At 56.8% G+C, this 17,969-nt stretch overlaps 1 protein-coding gene across 1 annotated transcript; it reads left to right on the forward strand.

The window, feature by feature from the left end:
* Nucleotides 1-506: 506 nt before the first annotated feature.
* LOC134561338 (leucine-rich repeat neuronal protein 2-like) lies at nt 507-16,963 on the forward strand. Its single transcript, XM_063418242.1, has 2 exons — nt 507-744; nt 14,667-16,963. Exon 2 carries the CDS (start codon nt 14,907-14,909, stop codon nt 16,950-16,952), a length of 2,046 nt encoding a protein of 681 aa, XP_063274312.1. The 5' UTR covers nt 507-744; nt 14,667-14,906; the 3' UTR covers nt 16,953-16,963.
* The last annotated feature ends 1,006 nt before the right edge of the window (nt 16,964-17,969 follow it).

Genomic DNA, 17,969 nt, shown 5'->3' on the forward strand with positions numbered 1-17,969 from the left:
AGCAAAACGCAGATTTTCCCCGGTTTTTCCCAGGTTGGGAGCCCCTGAATCCCTTTTTTGGGAATAATGAGGCCCTGGCAGCGGGTGGGGACCGAGCTGGGGAACCCCGGGAGGCTGCGCTGTCCCCTCGGGGAGGGACACGGGCCTGCACCTCTGGAAATGCCAACAAACCCCGGTGGGGACGAGGAGATTGGGGACACAAATCCCAAACCCCCGAGTGTCCCCCACCGCTCCCCGCGGGGAGGGCACGGCGGTGGCGCAGCGGGAGCGCTGCGGATGGCGCGGCCCGGCCCGGCATTCCCGGGAGAAGCGAGAATTCCTCCCTCATCCCTCGGGAATATCCCCCGGGAGAGGCCGCGGGCGCCGCCGGAGCCGCAGGGGTTAAGGCGCAGCCGGCAGGAGCTGCCTCGGGTGGGTGGCACGTCCTGGCGACAAGGCTGGAGTGAGGAGGAGGAGGAGGATTGGGGAGGGAGGGGAGAGGGGAGGAGGAGGAGGGAGGAGGAGGAGGAGGAGGGGGAGCGGGGACTGTGCGGCTGCAAAGGCGCCGGGAGAGCCAAGGGTGAAGGGCTCTCCCCGCCGCCCCCAGCCCCGAGGGTCCTGCTGGCCCTGTCGCCGTCCTCAAGCGACAAGGTGACAGCTCCGGAGCCCCCCGGCCTTGTCCAGCCCAGCCAGATGTGCCAGCAGCTGCGGCGGGGGGCGACAGGCGGTGACAGCGGCGCCGGGGGACGGGGACAGGCTCCGAGGGTGAGTCGGGGGCCGCCCCCGCGGTTTGGGCGATTTTGGGGGGGCTCTGCAGCACCGAGCCCGCGCCTCGGCTGTTCGCGCTGGGTTTTCTTTTCCCGTTCCAGCTTTGCTTTCCCTGCTCTGAGGTGGATTTGAGGAGAAACGGTTTGGAAATAAAGGATGGGAGGGAAAAAAAAATCGGGAATGGGCAGAGAGGGGAGCTCCGGGAGGGGAGAAAGGAGGCGGCAGGGAGGGCTCCCGGCGCCGGGAGCTGCATCCCCGCTCCTGGAAACTCCTCCGGGATCCGGCGGATCCTCGGCCCGGCGCGGATGGGAACGGGCGGTGGCGGCGGCGGGGCCGGGGGTGATGCGCTGGTCACGGAGCCGCCGGCGGGGCTGGAATCCAGGGATGCCGGCGGGATCCGGGCGGGAGCGGCGCTTCCCGGGCTTTAACCCCTCGGTGCCCGAGCGACCAGGGAAATGTGACGGGAGGGACGCCGGGTGTGAAATAACATCAACAACGCGGTCCTTGGAGCCCCTGGCCAGCCCTGCCCCACCGGGCTGGGCCACCCCGGGGAGGGGACAGCCAGCCCAGGAGGGGGGGACAGCAAAGGGGACGGCAAAGGACGCGTTGGGAGCAGCCGTGGTGTCATTTTGGTGTCATTTTGGTGTCGTTTTGGTATCGTTTTGGTGTCGTTTTAATGTCATTTTCCTGCTTGCCGTGCCCGTGCCGTGTTTACCTCCCCGCGCTGCCCAGCCCTGCCCCTCCCCGCCGCGGCTGCACCGCCCGCAGTGCCCGGGTCGCTGTGCCAGCGCCCAGCCCTGCCCGGGGCCGTGCCCAGCCACCCCGGAGAGCCCCGGGATCACCCCGGGATCACCCCGGGATCGCCCCGGGAGCCGCTCCGGGAAAGGGCTCGGGGCTGGCAGGGACCCCGCGCTCCGTGTGGGGCTGAGCCCGCGCTGCCCTCGCCTCTCCCGGGGCTCAGCCCGGCCCTGGCCGCCTCCCCCGGCTTCTCCCAGAGCCTGGAAAAAAGGGATTGGATCTACCCGGGAGGGGCGGGAGAAGGCGCTGGACACGCAGGGCTGGTGCCGGTGAGGGCCCGGAGGGGACCGGGGCCGGGAGAAGCCCCTCGGAGCGGGGTCCAAGGGATGCCCGGGCCGGGAGGTGCAGGCGGGGGCTGCCACCGCTCCTGGACACCGCTTCCTCCAAGGCTGGGAGCTCTGGGTGCCACCTCTGTCCCCTCCGTGTCCCCTCTGTGTCCCCTCCGTGTCCCCTCCTCGGGTGCCGAGCCAGGAGCCAGCCCTGCCCTCCCTGGAGCCCCGATCCCACCACATGGATGCGGCCACAGCCCCTGGAAAAGCCGGGATGGGAATCTCACATCCCTGCCTCGCTCATCCCGAGCCTGCGGCCACGGGAGGTGGCTCAGGACGAGATTCCCGGTCTTGGGGATTGTCCTGGGATGTCCCTCAGGTCTCTGCTGGGACACGGGGCAGCGTCTCCCGGCTCCCGGTGCCAGCGGATCCTGATCCCGCCCTGCTGAGGCTTTTCCTGGCATTCCCGGCTCTCCGTGGCCCCTCTGCCGGCGCTGGGAGCGGCTCTGGCACCGCTGGAAGCGGCAGAGCAGGATCGGGATCTGAGGGCCGGGCTCGGCCTCCGCTCCTCGGCCCTTCCCAATCCCTTCCCTTCGGCTGGAATCTCTTCCCATTCCCAATCCTTTCATATGGGATCTCTCTTCCCATTCCCAACCCTTCCCTTTGTCTGGGATCTCTCTTCCCATTCCCAACCCTTCCCTTCAGCTGGGATCTCTCTTCCCATTCCCAACCCTTCCCTTCAGCTGGGATCTCTCTTCCCATTCCCAACCCTTCCCTTCAGCTGGGATCTCTCTTCCCATTCCCAACCCTTCCCTTCAGCTGGGATCTCTCTTCCCACCCTCAGGAAAAGCGGGAGCTGAGCCGTGCCCAGAGCCCGGGCAGGGCTCGTGGGATTCCTCTGGCACAGGGAAAAGGGCCGGGAATTCCGCAGGACCCCATCCCGACCCCATCCCGACCCCATCCCGCCTCCGCCGGGCTCCAGAGCTGCAGGAATTCGCTTTTCCCAGAACCGCGGGCGTTGGGCTGGAATTGCCCCCCCGAGGGTTCCGAGGAGCTGTTCCCATTCCCATGGAAGCTCGGATTCCCACGGAATTCCAATTCCAGAGGTGGAGCCGCGCTCCAGCCACGGCTCCTTCAGCCGAGGGATCCTCCCTGCTCCTGCTTTCAGATGGAAAATCTCTTCCCTGCCTTTTGGGGATGTGATCCTGGATTTCCCAGGATGGGATCCTGGATTTCCCGGGATGGGATCCTGGATTTCCCAGGATGGGATCCTGGATTTCCCGGGATGTTATCCTGGATTTCCCAGGATGGGATCCTGGATTTCCCGGGATGTTATCCTGGATTTCCCAGGATGGGATCCTGGATTTCCTGGGATGTGATCCTGGATTTCCCGGGATGGGATCCTGGATTTCCTGGGATGTGATCCTGGATTTCCCGGGATGGGATCCTGGATTTCCTGGGATGTGATCCTGGATTTCCCGGCTGGGACAGGGATTGGGGGGATGCTGGGAAGGGCCAGAGCTGCCCTGGGGGAGGTTGGGATCTCCACCTGTCCAGGTGAATCCCAAACACGCGGCTCCGCCCCTTTATTCCCAGATTTTCTCCTGGATCCCCCTGGCCATTAACGCCTCTCCCCTTCCCTGGGAGATTCCATGGGATTTGGACAATTTTGGGCATTCCCGATGTCCCAAAGCGCCAGTCCAGGACACAAAAATTCCTCACCTCCCCTCCTTTTGCTCCCAAATCCCTTTTCCAGGATGTGAAGGAGCTGCTCCTGCTGCCTGTTCCCAATCCCAAGGTTCCAGCCCCTGGAATGAGGGCTGGGATCTCTCCCCCGTGACTTTGGTTTTATGGGATTATTCCCAAGGGAAAAATTCCCAGCTCAGCTCAGGAAGGAGAATTCCAACCCCAGCCAGGGCATTGGGACAAGCAGGAAAATGGGATGAGTTTAAAACTCCTGGAATTTGGGGGAGTTCCCTGTGGATAAAGCCCCACACTGGGATTTTGGGGTGGAATTTTGGGATTGGGATCGCTGCTCCTCAATCAGGAGATAAACCTGGATAAACCTGGATAAACCCGGATAAACCTGGCTGCTCCCAGCATCCGTTTATCCAGGACCCAGGCAGCCTCTGGAATTCCCAGCAGCATTCCAGGACATCCATTTATTTACGGAATGCTTTGGAAAAAGGCGGATCCAGCTGTTGAGTTTAGGGATTTTTTAGGGATTTTTTGGGAAAATCGCCCCGGGAGATTCCGCTGTCCCCTCTCCATCCAGCCAGGAATTCTTGGGGGATCATTTCCATGGAAAATTCCAGCAGATTCCGAGGTGGGATAGGGGCTGGAAAATCCCAACCCCCTCCAAATCCTGGCAGCGGGAGCTGTTTGCAAACACTCGGGAAAAGCAGGAATTAGCGGTGGCTCCGTTTGGAGCGCGATCCCGGAGAACAAATAAATATGGGAAAAATTGGGATCCGTTCCCAGACAATCCACAAAGGCCTTAATTGGGACTGAAGTCTGGGGCTCTTCTCACCCAGACACGATCCATAAATTATTCGGGATAAATTATTTTTGGGATCAATTATTCACCAGGCTCTGCTTGGAATTGAGGCCGGGTTTTCCCTCCAGGAATTATCCTGGATCTTCCTGACCTTCTCCAGGCTCCAGAGTCTCCCAATCTCTGTTAAAATCCCATTTTTAATGGAATTTAGAACAATCCTTAAAAAAAATAATCAATCCCAGGTGGAATTTGAGGGTCGGGGCTTTGTCTTTCCCCATGGCAAAAATAAGGAGAATCCAGGCTGGGGGAAAAATTGGTTTTTCGGGAAGAGAGAGGCTTTAATAAGGAATTTTAAATGAGGAGTTTGGAATCAGCAGGAAAAGGGGTTTTGCATCTTAACCAGCTTTTCCCAAAGGATCAGAGGAGCCGGCTCCAGATCTTTTTTTAGGAAGGAAAAAAAATCAGCTTTGCTTCCCTGATTCCCTGCAGGACCTTTGGGAATAAAGAGGGAAAGAAAAAAAAAAAAACAACAAAAGGATTAAAAATACAAATTTTGGCTACCTGGAAAAGGAGGGAAAAAAGGGATTTTTCCTTTTTATGATCCATGAAAAATGCAGGGATCTGGTCTGTGCCAGAAGCTTTTCCAAAGCTTTTCCATCGTGTGGTTGTCGCCCTTTCCAGGATGATCCTTAAATTCCAAGGAATATTTTGGCTGCTCCCAGCGGTTTTTGACGCCTCATCAAAGCCTCTCCCTCGCCTTGAAATCCCAAAAAAAATTAAAAAAAAAAAAAGATTAAAACAATGCGGCGGCTTTGATCCCGATTTGCAAATTGCTGCAGGGCCGTGCTTTTCCCAGGAATGTTCGGATTCCCATGGAAAATTCTGAGTCACCTTCCCCAACTCCCACCAGCTCCCGGGATGGGTTGTCCCAACCCTGGCTCTGGGAAGCTCCCGAATTCCCGAATTCCTGGAGCTGGGAAGGATTCATCCCTCTGGAAGCACCGAGGGGCAGGATCAGGATCGGTCCTTCAAAATTCCAGGTCCCTGAATTCCCATCCAAGCTGAAATCCCCTGCTGGAATTCCCTTTCCATGGAATTCTTGTTAAAAAGGGGATTTGGGGGGCGTTTTCCAGCTGTTTTTATGGATCTTTGAGAATTCCTTGGCTCCCTTTTCCCAGTGAAATCCTCCCGGGCAGGGTTGTCCTCCCCAGCTTGGCCATGGATTTTCCCAGTTTTCCTGGAATTCCCAAGATGCTGAAAAAAAAAAAAAAAGAGGGAATTGCTCCTGCTGTGCCCACACTCGTGTTGGGAAATGGATTTGGGAAATGGATTTGGAAATGGATTTAGGAAATGGATTTGGAAATGGATTTGGGAAATGGATTTAGGAAATGGATTTGGGAAATGGATTTGGGAGATGGATTTGGGAAATGGATTTGGGAGATGGATTTGGAAATGGATTTGGGAAATGGATTTGGGAGATGGATTTGGGAGATGGATTTGGAAATGGATTTGGGAAATGGATTTGGGAGATGGATTTGGAGATGGATTTAGGAAATGGATTTGGGAAATGGATTTGGGAAATGGATTTGGGAGACGGATTTGGGAAATGGATTTGGGAGATGGATTTGGGAAATGGATTTAGGAAATGGATTTGGGAAATGGATTTGGTTCCACCCGAAGCCCTCAAGGCCTGTGGGGACAGGGATCAGCTTTTCCTGCTGCGTTTCCCAGCTTTTCCTGCTTCCTGCTGCAGAATCCCTGGAAAGGGAGGGATTTTTCCATGGGAATGAGGGGCACGAGCAGCCGGGATGTTCCTTGGATCTCCAAAGCTTTTCCTTCCTGCTCCAGGGCCATTCCAGCCTCCAGCTCCAAACCCAGCTCACCCTGGCTCATCCCGGTTTTTCCTGCAGGGATTAATTCCCTTTTCCCTCCTCTCCCAGCGCTCCGCGGGATGATTCCATCCCGGATAAGCAGGAATTGGAATTTACCGGGAATCAGGGAGGGTTTTTCCACCCGGTGGGATGCGCGGGATCCACATCCCACTGGAAAATCCCTCCCTGGGAGCGCCGGGAGAGGCTCAACCCCCCAAATTCCATAAAAACAGCTCCGCTCCCTCCCCTCCGCACCTCCCCGAGCCTCTCCCGGCGCTTCCAGAGGGATTTTTCTCCATCCCACGGATCCGCTCCGTGCCCGGGGAGGGGCGAGGCAGCCCCGGCGCTGTGCCTGCCAGTTGCCATGGCAACCGTACATTTTCCTTAGGATTCCTGACGACTCCTTGGCATCCGCGGCTTTTTTTGGGATGCTGGAGGTTGTTCCCTTTCCTTGGCGGGGCTGGAGCCGCTTGAAAAGCCTGGATTTGATCTTTTCCCGGTTTTTTTTTGGCTGTTGGAGCTTCCCTCCTTTCGTCCTGACCCGCGGCCAGCGATTCCAGGCTTGGAATTTGTCGGGAATCGGGAGCTGGGCCACTTCTGGCGGCAGGGCCTCGTGTCCTGCTGGAATTCCAGAGGAATCCCGACCCCATGGAATCACATCCGTGGGATCCAGGGATCCGCAGGGCGGGATCGGCTCTCCCAGGAGGATCCCGGATCCCTTGGATGTGATTCCACGGGGTCGGGATGAGTTTGGCCGCTCCCGGTTTTTACGGCATCCACAGAGGTTGGAATCCTCCAGGATAAAAACCGGGAAAGGCTTTCCTGGGATTGGGGATGGCTCTGATCCCACAGGTGCCGTCCTGAGCTGGAATTCTGCGGGAGCAGCCCCGGGGGTCTCCCACTCTCTGTGACCCCATCCCAGCGCCCATTCCCGACTCCAGAATTCCCTGGAATCGCTGCCCCATCCCTGCCTCCCTTTCCTCCGGGATGAGCAGTTCCATCCACGGATGGAGAGACAAAAAAGCTGGAAGGGCCTGGCGGAGCATTCGTGCCTGAGCAGAATTCCCGGTTCTCCAGCAACATTCCTGGTTCTCCAGTGAGATTCCCAGTTCTCCAGTGAGATTCCCAGTTCTCCAGCCACATTCCCAGTTCTCCAGCCACATTCCCAGTTCTCCAGTGAGATTCCCAGTTCTCCAGCAAAATTCCCAGTTCTCCAGCCAGACTTCCAGTTTTCCAGTGAGATTCCCATTTCTCCAGTGAGATTCCCATTTCTCCAGCCACATTCCCATTTCTCCAGCCACATTCCCAGTTCTCCAGTGTGATTCCCAGTTTTCCAGCCACATTCCCATTTCTCCAGGCCTCTCCAGCCTCTTCCCCGTGCAGCATTCCTGCTGGCAGCAATAACATTGAGCCGCAGGAATATTTTTCCCGACCACAGGAATGTTTTTCCCAACCACAGGAACCTCTGGAGCAATAACAGGAGCGCTCCCACCGTGGGTTTGGTTTTAATCACACCCAGGGAATCCTTCCCGCTTTTTTCCCTTTTTTATAACCTGGATTTCCCCTCCCTCCCTGCCTGGGGGAATTTCGGGAGCGCGGATTTATCCCTTCGGAGGGAATCCCACACCAACGCAGCCCCGCAGGAATATCCCAAAACACCCCCGGAGCAGCCCCCGGCCATTCCCAGCCTCTGGATCCGGGGGCTGGGAGGTTTTTCCACCCAATCCAGGCTCCTGGAATGCCGGGAGCCGCCTCCTCCAGTATTCCCAGTGCCCCACTGGGAGTGGGATTGGGATGCGGCCTCTGTGTCCTTGGGATCCCACAATTTATGGGATTTGGGAGCTCAAACCCTGTGACATTCCCGGGAGCATCCTGTCCCCATCCCGCTGCCCTTGGATAGGGAAGGGGAAGTGGGGGAGGCCTGGGGGGAGCTGCTCTGCAAATGAGGCGGCGTTAATGAGGAATTAATTATCGATCATTCCCGCCGGGAAGCCGATCTGCAGGGAAGGTCACTGGGAACGACATGGCAGCGCCCCTGGAGTGCCCTGGATGGAGCAGCGCTGTTTTTATGGAATTTTAATGGGATTTTAATGGGATTTTAATGGGATTTTAATGAATTTATGGAATTTTTATGGATTTTTTTTTTTAAATTTTGGGGGGGCTGAGCCTTTTCCTGGGCTCCCACAGAGGGATTTTCCAGCGGGATGTGGATGCTGGGGTCCCACAGCTCCCCACAGTTCCCGGAGCAGCGCTGATCACGGAATTTCCCAAAACCTGGAAGCAAATTCCCTTTGGGAAGCTTTCCCTGGAACCCTCAGGGATGGCTTTGAGTGGCCGGAGGGCTCCAAATGATCCCTCAGGAAGGAGATCCCGGGGATGGCTCTGGGAAAAGCTGGGAAGGGCGTGTGGCAGGAGGGGAATATTCGGGATATTCTGGGGATGCACCTGCCCGGATGGATCAGGAAATTCCACGGAATCGGCCCCGTGTGGGAGGAAAAACAAGCCAAGGTTCTGAAAATCATTTAAAAAAAGCTGTCAGGGAGATAAATACCCAAAAATCCGCTTTTTCCTCCCTCCCCATTCCCATTTTTGCCCGGAATGTTCTCGATTTGTGGTTGGAAATGTGGGATTCGAGAGTTCAGCTCCTGCTGCAGCCCGGAGCCGCTGCCAGCGCTGGAGCTGCTCCCAAAAACGCAGAGGAGCCGCAGCAGGGCTCGGGGGAGGGTTACAAATCCGGATTTTCCGGAGGGAAGGACAATCCAGCTGGAATTCCATCTCCCCACTCAGCCCCGGGCTTCTCCAGGGGCAGAGTTCAGCCAGAATTCCCTCCCTCCATGGAATTTGCACAATTCCAAAGGCTCCCGTTAACCCCAGGGCCTGAGGCTCGGGGGTAAAATGAGACTGAAAATCACAGATTTGAGATTTCCTGGCTGAAAATCATGGATTTGAGGCTTTCTGGCTGAAAATCATGGATTTGAGGCTTTTAGGTTGAAAATCACGGATTTGAGGCTTCCCGCAGCCCGGAATGTGCCACACACAGGGGACAAAGCTGTCGCCTCCGGGGCTGGTGGCATCCAGAGGCAGCTCCTGCGGGCAGGGAGGGATGCCAGGATTTTCCTGGGAAAGGAGGATTTTCCTGGGAAAGGAGGATTTTCCTGGGAAAGGGAGGATTTCCTGGGAAAGGAGGGTTTTCCTGGGAAAGGGAGGCTTTTCCTGGAATGGAGGATTTTCCTGGGAAAGGAGGATTTTCCTGGGAAGGGAGGATTTTCCTGGGAAAGGAAGCTTTTCCTGGGAAAGGAGGATTTTCCTGGGAAGGGAGGATTTTCCTGGGAAGGGAGGATTTCCTGGGAAAGGAGGATTTTCCTGGGATTCAAGGCCATTCCCACTCCCCTTCCCAGCAGCTTCACCCCCTAAACCCAACACCCCCCGTGGGACAGCGATGTCCCCACACGTGTCCCCCTGTGCCACCCCTGTCCTCACAGCAGCCTCCAGCTGCCATTTTGAGATGTTATTCCCTAAAAAATTCCATATTTCCATGATGGAAACACCCGGCGAGGTCCCTGCAGAGGTCTGAGCCGCGATTTTTGCTCGGGAACAGCGGCTTTGGAAGCTTGGAGCTTTTCCCGGCGGAAGGAGGGTGGGTTTAGACGGGATTTGGGGAAGAAATCCTTCCCTGACAAGGCACCGAGGTCCTGGCACGGCTTTCCCAACCCTGGAAGCTCCAAAGGCCGGGATGGGGAGGGTTTGGAGCCACCAGGATCAACAAAATCCGCTCCAAACCCCTCAGCACTGCCAGGCTCCGCCGCCTTTTCCAGCCACTTCACTTAATCCTTGTTTTGTGCACAGAAAAATGGGAATTTTATTATTTTTTCCCCCGATCCTCCTGCGTCTCGGCGGGCAGGGCGGGCGATAACGATTCCCGTCACTGCTGCTTGTCTGGGAGATAAAAACGCGCCGGGAGCTCCCGGCTGCAGCCGCCGCTCATCTCTGCCTCTCTCCGGCTGCGTTTTAATGAGGAGGGCTGGGAAATCAGCCTGGTGCTCATCCCGCCGCTTCCCGGCTCTGGAATTGTTGTTTTGCCTCTGGAATTGTTTTGTTTCTGGAGTTGTGGTTTTGTCTCTGGATTTTTTTTTTTTTTTTTTTTTTTTTTTTGCCTCTGGAATTGTTGTTTTGCCTCTGGAGTTGTTGTTTTGTCTCTGGAATTGTTGTTTTGTCTCTGGAGTTGTTGTTTTGTCTCTGGAATTGTTGTTTTGTCTCTGGAGTTGTTGTTTTGTCTCTGGAATTGTTGTTTTGTCTCTGGAGTTGTTGTTTTGTCTCTGGAGTTGTTGTTTTGTCTCTGGAGTTGTGATTTTGCCTCTGGAGTTGTTGTTTTGTCTCTGGAATTTTTTTTTTTTTTTTTTTGCCCCTGGAGTTGTTGTTTTGCCTCTGGAATTGTTGTTTTGTCTCTGGAATTGTTGTTTTGTCTCTGGAGTTGTTGTTTTGTCTCTGGAGTTGTGATTTTGCCTCTGGAGTTGTTGTTTTGTCTCTGGAATTTTTTATTTTTTTTTTTGGCTCTGGAGTTGTTGTTTTGCCCCTGGAGTTGTTTTGCCTCTGGAATTGTTGTTTTGTCTCTGGAGTTGTTGTTTTGTCTCTGGATTTATTTTTTTTTTTTTGCCTCTGGAATTGTTGTTTTGCCTCTGGAGTTGTGATTTTGTCTCTGGAGTTGTGATTTTGTCTCTGGAGTTGTTTTTGTCGTGGTTTGTTCCCCCCTCAAAACGCTCCCCCAGGTTCCTGTGGCTTCCCCCGATCCAGGCTCAGCCCCAGCCCGGGAAAAGGGCCGGATTTGGCCCTCTCGGCCTCAAAGGGAACATTCCAGAGGTGAGGAAAACCCTCCCATCCCAGGAACAGCCTGGTATCACAGGAAAAGCCCCGTATCTCAGGAAAACCCTCCCATCCCAGGAAAAGCCGGGTATCCCAGGAAAGGCCCTGTATCCCAGGACAACTCTCATATTCCAGGAACACCTTCCCATCCCAGGAACAGCCTTGTATCCCAGGAAAAGTGTCCCATCCAGGAAAATCCTCGTATCCCAGGAAAACTCTCCAATATTCCAGCAACACCCTCCCATCACAGGCAAACCCTGGTATCCCAGGAAAACCCTCACATCCCAGGAAAAGCCCCATATCCCAGGAAAACTCGCATCTCGAGGAACAGCTTCATATCCCAGGACCAGCTTGGCATCCCAGGAAAACTCTCATATTCCAGGAAAACTCTTTTATCCCAGGAAAACCCTTCCATTCCAGGAAAACTCTTTTATCCCAGGAAAAGCCTGGTATCCCAGGAAAACTCTTCCATCCCAGGAAAACCCCGGTACCCCAGGAAAACCCTCCCACCCCGGCCACCTCCACCTCGGGAACATCCTTCCCCCGCAGCCGCCGAGCCCCGGAGCCCCCCGGGATTTCCAGGGACCCGAACTTCTCCCGGGAAAGCTCCTCCATCCCCGCTGGGGTTTTCAAGGATCCGAACTTCTCCCGGTGGCAGCTCCTCCATCCCCGCTGGGGTTTTCAAGGATCCGAACTTCTCCCGGGAAAGCTCCTCCATCCCCGCTGGGGTTTCCAAGGACCCGAACTTCTCCCGGGAAAGCTCCTCCATCCCCGCTGGGGTTTCCAAGGACCCGAACTTCTCCCGGGAAAGCTCCTCCATCCCCGCTGGGGTTTCCAAGGACCCGAACTTCTCCCGGGAAAGCTCCTCCATCCCCGCTGGTGTTTCCAGGGATCTGAACTTCTCCCGGGAAAGCTCCTCCATCCCCACTGGGGTTTCCAAGGACCCGAACTTCTCCCGGGAAAGCTCCTCCATCCCCGCTGGGGTTTCCAAGGATCCGAACTTCTCCCGGGAAAGCTCCTCCATCCCCGCTGGGGTTTCCAAGGATCCGAACTTCTCCCGGGAAAGCTCCTCCATCCCCGCTGGGGTTTCCAAGGACCTGAACTTCTCCCGGGAAAGCTCCTCCATCCCCGCTGGGGTTTCCAAGGATCCGAACTTCTCCCGGGAAAGCTCCTCCATCCCCGCTGGGGTTTCCAGGGATCCGAACTTCTCCCAGGAAAGCTCCTCCATCCCCGCTGGAGCTCGGGGTTTCCAAGGACCCGAACTTCTCCCGGGAAAGCTCCTCCATCCCCGCTGGAGCTCGGGGTTTCCAAGGACCCGAACTTCTCCCGGGAAAGCTCCTCCATCCCCGCTGGGGTTTCCAAGGATCCAAACTTCTCCCGGGGGCAGCTCCTCCATCCCCGCTGGGGTTTCCAAGGACCCGAACTTCTCCCGGGAAAGCTCCTCCATCCCCGCTGGAGCTCGGGGTTTCCAAGGACCCGAACTTCTCCCGGGAAAGCTCCTCCATCCCCGCTGGAGCTCGGGGTTTCCAAGGACCCCAACTTCTCCCGGGAAAGCTCCTCCATCCCCGCTGGAGCTCGGGGTTTCCATGGAGCCGCTCCCGCTTCCCGGGGCTCGGCCCGGGAATACAGATGAGGAGCGAGCGGGGGCGGTTGCCACGGCACCGGCGACACTCAGGGCCCTTTGTCCCTTTAGTTATTTCTGCTTTGTCCCTTTATTTATGTCTCCTCTGTCCCTTTATTTATTTCTAATTTGTCCGTTTATTTCTGCTTTCTCCTTTTATTTTTCTCCCCCATTCCACAACCAGGATTTCTCCCATCCATGCTGCAACCTGTGCTGGGAAAAAACGGGATAAAATCCAATTATGGACAAAACCAGCAGAGCTGGGGAGGTTTTCCTTGGAAAACCGGGGTTGGAACCAGGTGTTTTTTCCAAATTTTCCTTCATAGCTTGAAGAAAATAAATAACCCCCCCCAAATTCCTTTTTTATTCAATATTTTTTTTTAAGGAGAAAAGATTCCCGAGATTATTTGAACAGCTGGAGAGTTTTATAGACCTGAAAACGCCGGAGCACTTGAAAGGAAAGGTGTGGATCCATCAGAGGGAAGCGGGAATCGATGGATCCATCCTCTCTTTTCATGCTCCACTCCTGGAGCTGCTTTAAAAGCAGCGGGAAAGGAGGGAAAAGAGCGGGATCGACCCGGGAGGAGTCGATGTGGAATAAACTCGGCTCGGGAGCCCTTTCTGGGGGATAAAAACGAAATTTTGCTTTCCCCACTCCTTTAATGTTTGTTGTTTTCTTCCCCGCTGGGTGAGAGGGTTTTAAGGGAAGGAAAGGTTGGTTGGATTGGGGTCAGCGTGGGGTAGGAGGGATGGAGGAAATCATGGAATCAAAGGAGGCTCTGGGTGGACTGGGAGAGGGGCAGGAGATGCTGGGGAGGGGTCCAAACCCATCCCAGCCCCTCCCTGAGCATTCCTGGGATGTTTTTCCCTGAGGAATATCCCAGTGGAGAGCTGCAAATGGGGCTGGAGCTCCTGGATGGGGGAATTTGGAGCTGGGGAGGATGAGGAGCAGGGAGAGATCCCGCAGGAAGGTTATCCCCATGGATAATTATCCCCATGGATAATTATCCCCATGGATAATTATTCCCGACACCTGCAGATCCAGGGGCTGCTGGGGGTCCTGGGCAGATTCCATGGGATAAAATTCCACCCAGATTTTCTGGGATAGGAGAGCACAGAAAATGCCATGGGTATAAAATGGAATTCATGGATTTGTTTCAGGGGTCCCGGACAGATTCCATTGGATAATTCCAGCAGATTCTCTGGGATGGGAGGGCACAGTTGAATCATGGATATAAAGTGGAATTCATGGATTTGTTTTGAGGCTGTTGGGGGCCCTGGGCAGATTCCATGGGATAATTCCACGCAGATGGGAGGACACAGTTAAATCATGGATATAAAGTGGAATTCATGGATTTACTGCGGGAATCCTGGGCAGATTCCATTGGATAATTTCACTCAGATCCGTTGGGATGGGAGGACACAGTTAAATCATGGATATAAAGTGGAATTCATGGATTTGTTTTGTGGGTCCTGGGCAGATTCCATGGGATAATTCCAGCAGTTTCCCTGGGATGGGAGGGCACGGTGCATGCCATGGATATAAAATGGAATTAATGGATTTCTTTCAGGGGTCCTGGGCAGATTCCATGGGATAATTCCACACAGATTCTCTGGGATGGGAGGAAACAGTCGAATCATGGATATAAAATGGAATTAATGGATTTGTTCTGTGGGTCCTGGGCAGATTCCATTGGATAATTCCACCCAGATCCCATGGGATGGGAGGACACAGTTAAATCATGGTTTTAAAGCGGAATTCATGGATTTGTTTTGTGGGCCCTGGGCAGATTCCATGGGATGATTCCAGCAGATTCCCTGGGATGGGAGGGCACGGTGCATGCCATGGATATAAACTGGAATTCACGGATTCGCTGGGCATTTTGAGGGCACCGGGGGTCCCGGGAAGATCCCCCGAGTTCCCACGCTCAGGTTTTTACCTCTCCAACCCTTCCTTGTCCCTGCCCCAACCCTCCTCCAACCCAACCTCTCCGTTTTTCCAGGAATGACCTCCAGCAGGAGCCCGGAAGATGCAGCCGAGCGCGGGAACGACTCCTTCGGGGAGGAAGAGGAGGCCCAGCTCTGACTGAGGCACCTCCAGCACTTCGAGCTCCCGTTTTGGGGGGCGCCGACGCTTCCAGCGGCTCGCATGGAGCATCTCCCCCGCCGGGCGCTGTCCCCACCTCGCCGCCACCTCCGTCACCCCATCTCTGGATGCTCCCTGTGACCTCCTCGGGCCCAAAATGAGCGGCCTCCATCCCAGCCGCCTCCTCCTGCTGCTGCTGCTGCTGCTGTGCTCGGCGGCCGCCGGCGCGGTGCCCACGGTGCCGTGGCGGGTGGCGTGCCCGCCGCGCTGCGTGTGCCAGATCCGGCCCTGGTACACGCCGCGCTCCTCCTACCGCGAGGCGGCCACGGTGGACTGCAACGACCTCTTCATCACGGCGGTGCCGCCGGCGCTGCCCGAGGGCACGCAGACCCTGCTGCTGCAGAGCAACGACATCGCCAGGCTGGAGCAGGGCGAGCTGGGCTACCTGCGGAACCTGTCGGAGCTGGACCTGTCGCAGAACAGCTTCTCTGATGTCCGGGATTTCGGGCTGGGGAACATGCCCCAGCTGCTGAGCCTGCACCTGGAGGAGAACCAGCTCTCCGAGCTGCCCGACGGCAGCTTCGCGGGTTTGGGGAATCTTCAGGAGCTCTACCTGAACCACAACCGGCTGCGCAGCATCGCCCCCCGCGCCTTCGCCGGCCTGGGTGGGCTCCTGAGGCTCCATCTCAACTCCAACCTGCTGAGGACGCTGGACAGCCGCTGGTTCCAGACGCTGCCCAGCCTGGAGATCCTGATGGTGGGAGGGAACAAGGTGGACGCCATCCCGGACATGAATTTCCGGCCCTTGGGTAACCTGCGGAGTTTGGTGCTGGCCGGGATGCAGCTGCGGGAGATCTCGGATTACGCCCTGGAAGGGCTGAGGAGCCTGGAGAGCCTCTCCTTCTACGACAACAAACTGGCGGATGTCCCCAAGAGGGCCCTGCAGCAGGTGCCGGGCCTGAAATTCCTGGATCTGAACAAGAACCCGCTGCAGAGGGTGAAGCAGAGCGACTTCACCAACATGCTGCACCTCAAGGAGCTGGGCCTCAACAACATGGACGAGCTGGTGTCCATCGACCAATTCGCCCTCATCAACCTCCCCGAGCTGACCAAGCTGGACGTCACCAACAACCCCAAGCTGTCCTTCATCCACCCCAAGGCCTTCCAGCACCTTCCGCAGCTGGAGACGCTGATGCTCAACAACAACGCCCTAAGTGCCTTGCACCGGCAGACGGTGGAGTCGCTGCCCAACCTGCAGGAGATCAGCATCCACGGCAACCCCCTGCGCTGCGACTGCGTCATCCGCTGGGTGAACAGCACGCTGCGGCCCCGCGTGCGCTTCATCGAGCCGCAGTCCACGCTGTGCGCCGAGCCGCCCGACCTGCGGCGCCGCCACGTCCGCGACGTGCCCTTCCGCGAGATGACCGAGCAGTGCCTGCCGCTCATCTCGGCCCGCAGCATCCCCGCCAGGCTGGAGGTTGAGGTTGGGGACAACGTGGCGCTGCACTGCCGCGCGCTGGCGGAGCCGGAGCCGGAGATTTATTGGGTGACGCCGTCCGGGGGGAAGTTGGTGCCGTTTGGGGATGGTGGGAAGTTCAAGGTGCACTCGGAGGGGACGCTGGAGATCCGCGGGATCGCGGCGGGCGAGGCCGGGCTCTACACGTGCGTGGCTCACAACCTGCTGGGCGCCGACACCCGCGGCGTGCGCGTGTTGGTCAACCGCTCCTTCCCGCTGGGCCGGCCCGAGCTGGAGCTGCTGGTGGTGGACGTGCAGCCACACCACGTCCTGCTGGCCTGGAGGCCGCGCCTCAACGCCGTCTCCTCCAACCTGACGTGGGCCAGCGCGGCGCCGGGGTCGCGGCTGGGCGCGGCGCGGATCCCGGCGGGCACCCACAGCTTCAACGTGACGCGGCTGCGCCCCGACACCGAGTACCGCGCGTGCCTGCGCGTGGCGCCGGCGGCGTCGCCGGTCAGGGTGGCCTGTGTCACCACCAGGACTAAAGAGGCCGCCCGGGCGGTGCCGTGGGGACAGGGGACGCTGGTGACGGCGCTGCTGCTGTGCCTGCTGCTGCTCCTGGGGATGGCGTTGAGCGCCGGGTCGCGGCGGGAAGCGCCGCGCGGCGCCGTGCGCGTGGTTTACCCCGTGCAGCCCCGGGGACACCTCCTGGCCGTGGAGGTGCAGGAGGCGGCCCTGGAGTGCTGAGGGGGGATGGATTTGGGGGGTTCAGAGGGGTTTTGGGGTGGGTGGGGAGGGGGGAAAGGGTTTTTTACCAAAAAACGACGGACGGCGGGGAAAAAATGGGATTTTGTGGACATGACCTTGAGGAACCTCTGGATCCATGGGAGAGGAGCCTCTGGATCCATGGGAGAGGAGCCTCTGGTGGTCTTGGATCCGTGTGGACGGGCTGGATTTGGCCGTGGATCCCAAAAAAATCCCGCTGGGAAGACGGGAGGGGACCAAGATCGCCATGGGGGCGATGCCCCGAGGGGTGAAGAGCCATAAAGAGGAACCCCAAACCTGCGTCCCCCTGGCACCAGGAACACCCCGGAGGTGTCACCTCCTCGCTGGACAGGCCCTGCTTTGGAAATACAAAAAGAAAAAAACCCTAAAAAACCCTAAAAAACAAAAGTTTCCCCCTTTAGGATCTGTGTGGGGTCTGGGGTTTCTTTTTTGGGGTTTTCTGGAGCGTTGGGATCATCAAACAAAGCATCCCCAGTGTCACCTCCCTCGCTGGACAGTCCCTGCTTTGGAAATACAAGAAAAACCTAAAAAAAACCTAAAAAAAGAGGTTTTTTTCCTTTGGGATCCGTGTGGGGTTCGGGGTTATTTTTTGGGATTTTTTTGAGCGTTGGGATCATCAAACCAAGGGTCATCGCCTGCTCTGTCACTGCTGTCACCTGGGGGGGAGCAGGAAGGGATTTGGGATAAAAGAATGGGAAATGGGGACAGTGACATTTCCCTGTGGGGCTGGATGGATCCTGGATCCCACAGGATCCCAAAATTTTTGTGGATAAAGGGTAAAACCCAAAAAAACCCCAACCAAAACAAAAAAAACCCCAACAAAATAAAACAAAACAAAAAAATGTCCTGGGAATGTTGGGATGCACCTGAAGGGGTCTGAGGGGCATCGCTGGGATTTGGGATGGGGGGAAATTTGGATTTGTGGGTTTGGAAAATCAGGAAAACCAACCCCAGGCACGGGATTGTGTCCCTGAGTGC

The sequence above is a fragment of the Prinia subflava genome, chromosome 23 (genome assembly GCF_021018805.1).
Source record: "Prinia subflava isolate CZ2003 ecotype Zambia chromosome 23, Cam_Psub_1.2, whole genome shotgun sequence".
Classification (NCBI taxonomy): domain Eukaryota; kingdom Metazoa; phylum Chordata; class Aves; order Passeriformes; family Cisticolidae; genus Prinia; species Prinia subflava.

What these genes read in the sequence shown, in the direction of transcription:
- LOC134561338 (XM_063418242.1), top strand. Translation starts at nt 14,907, where the DNA reads ATGAGCGGCCTCCATCCCAGCCGCCTCCTCCTGCTGCTGCTGCTGCTG.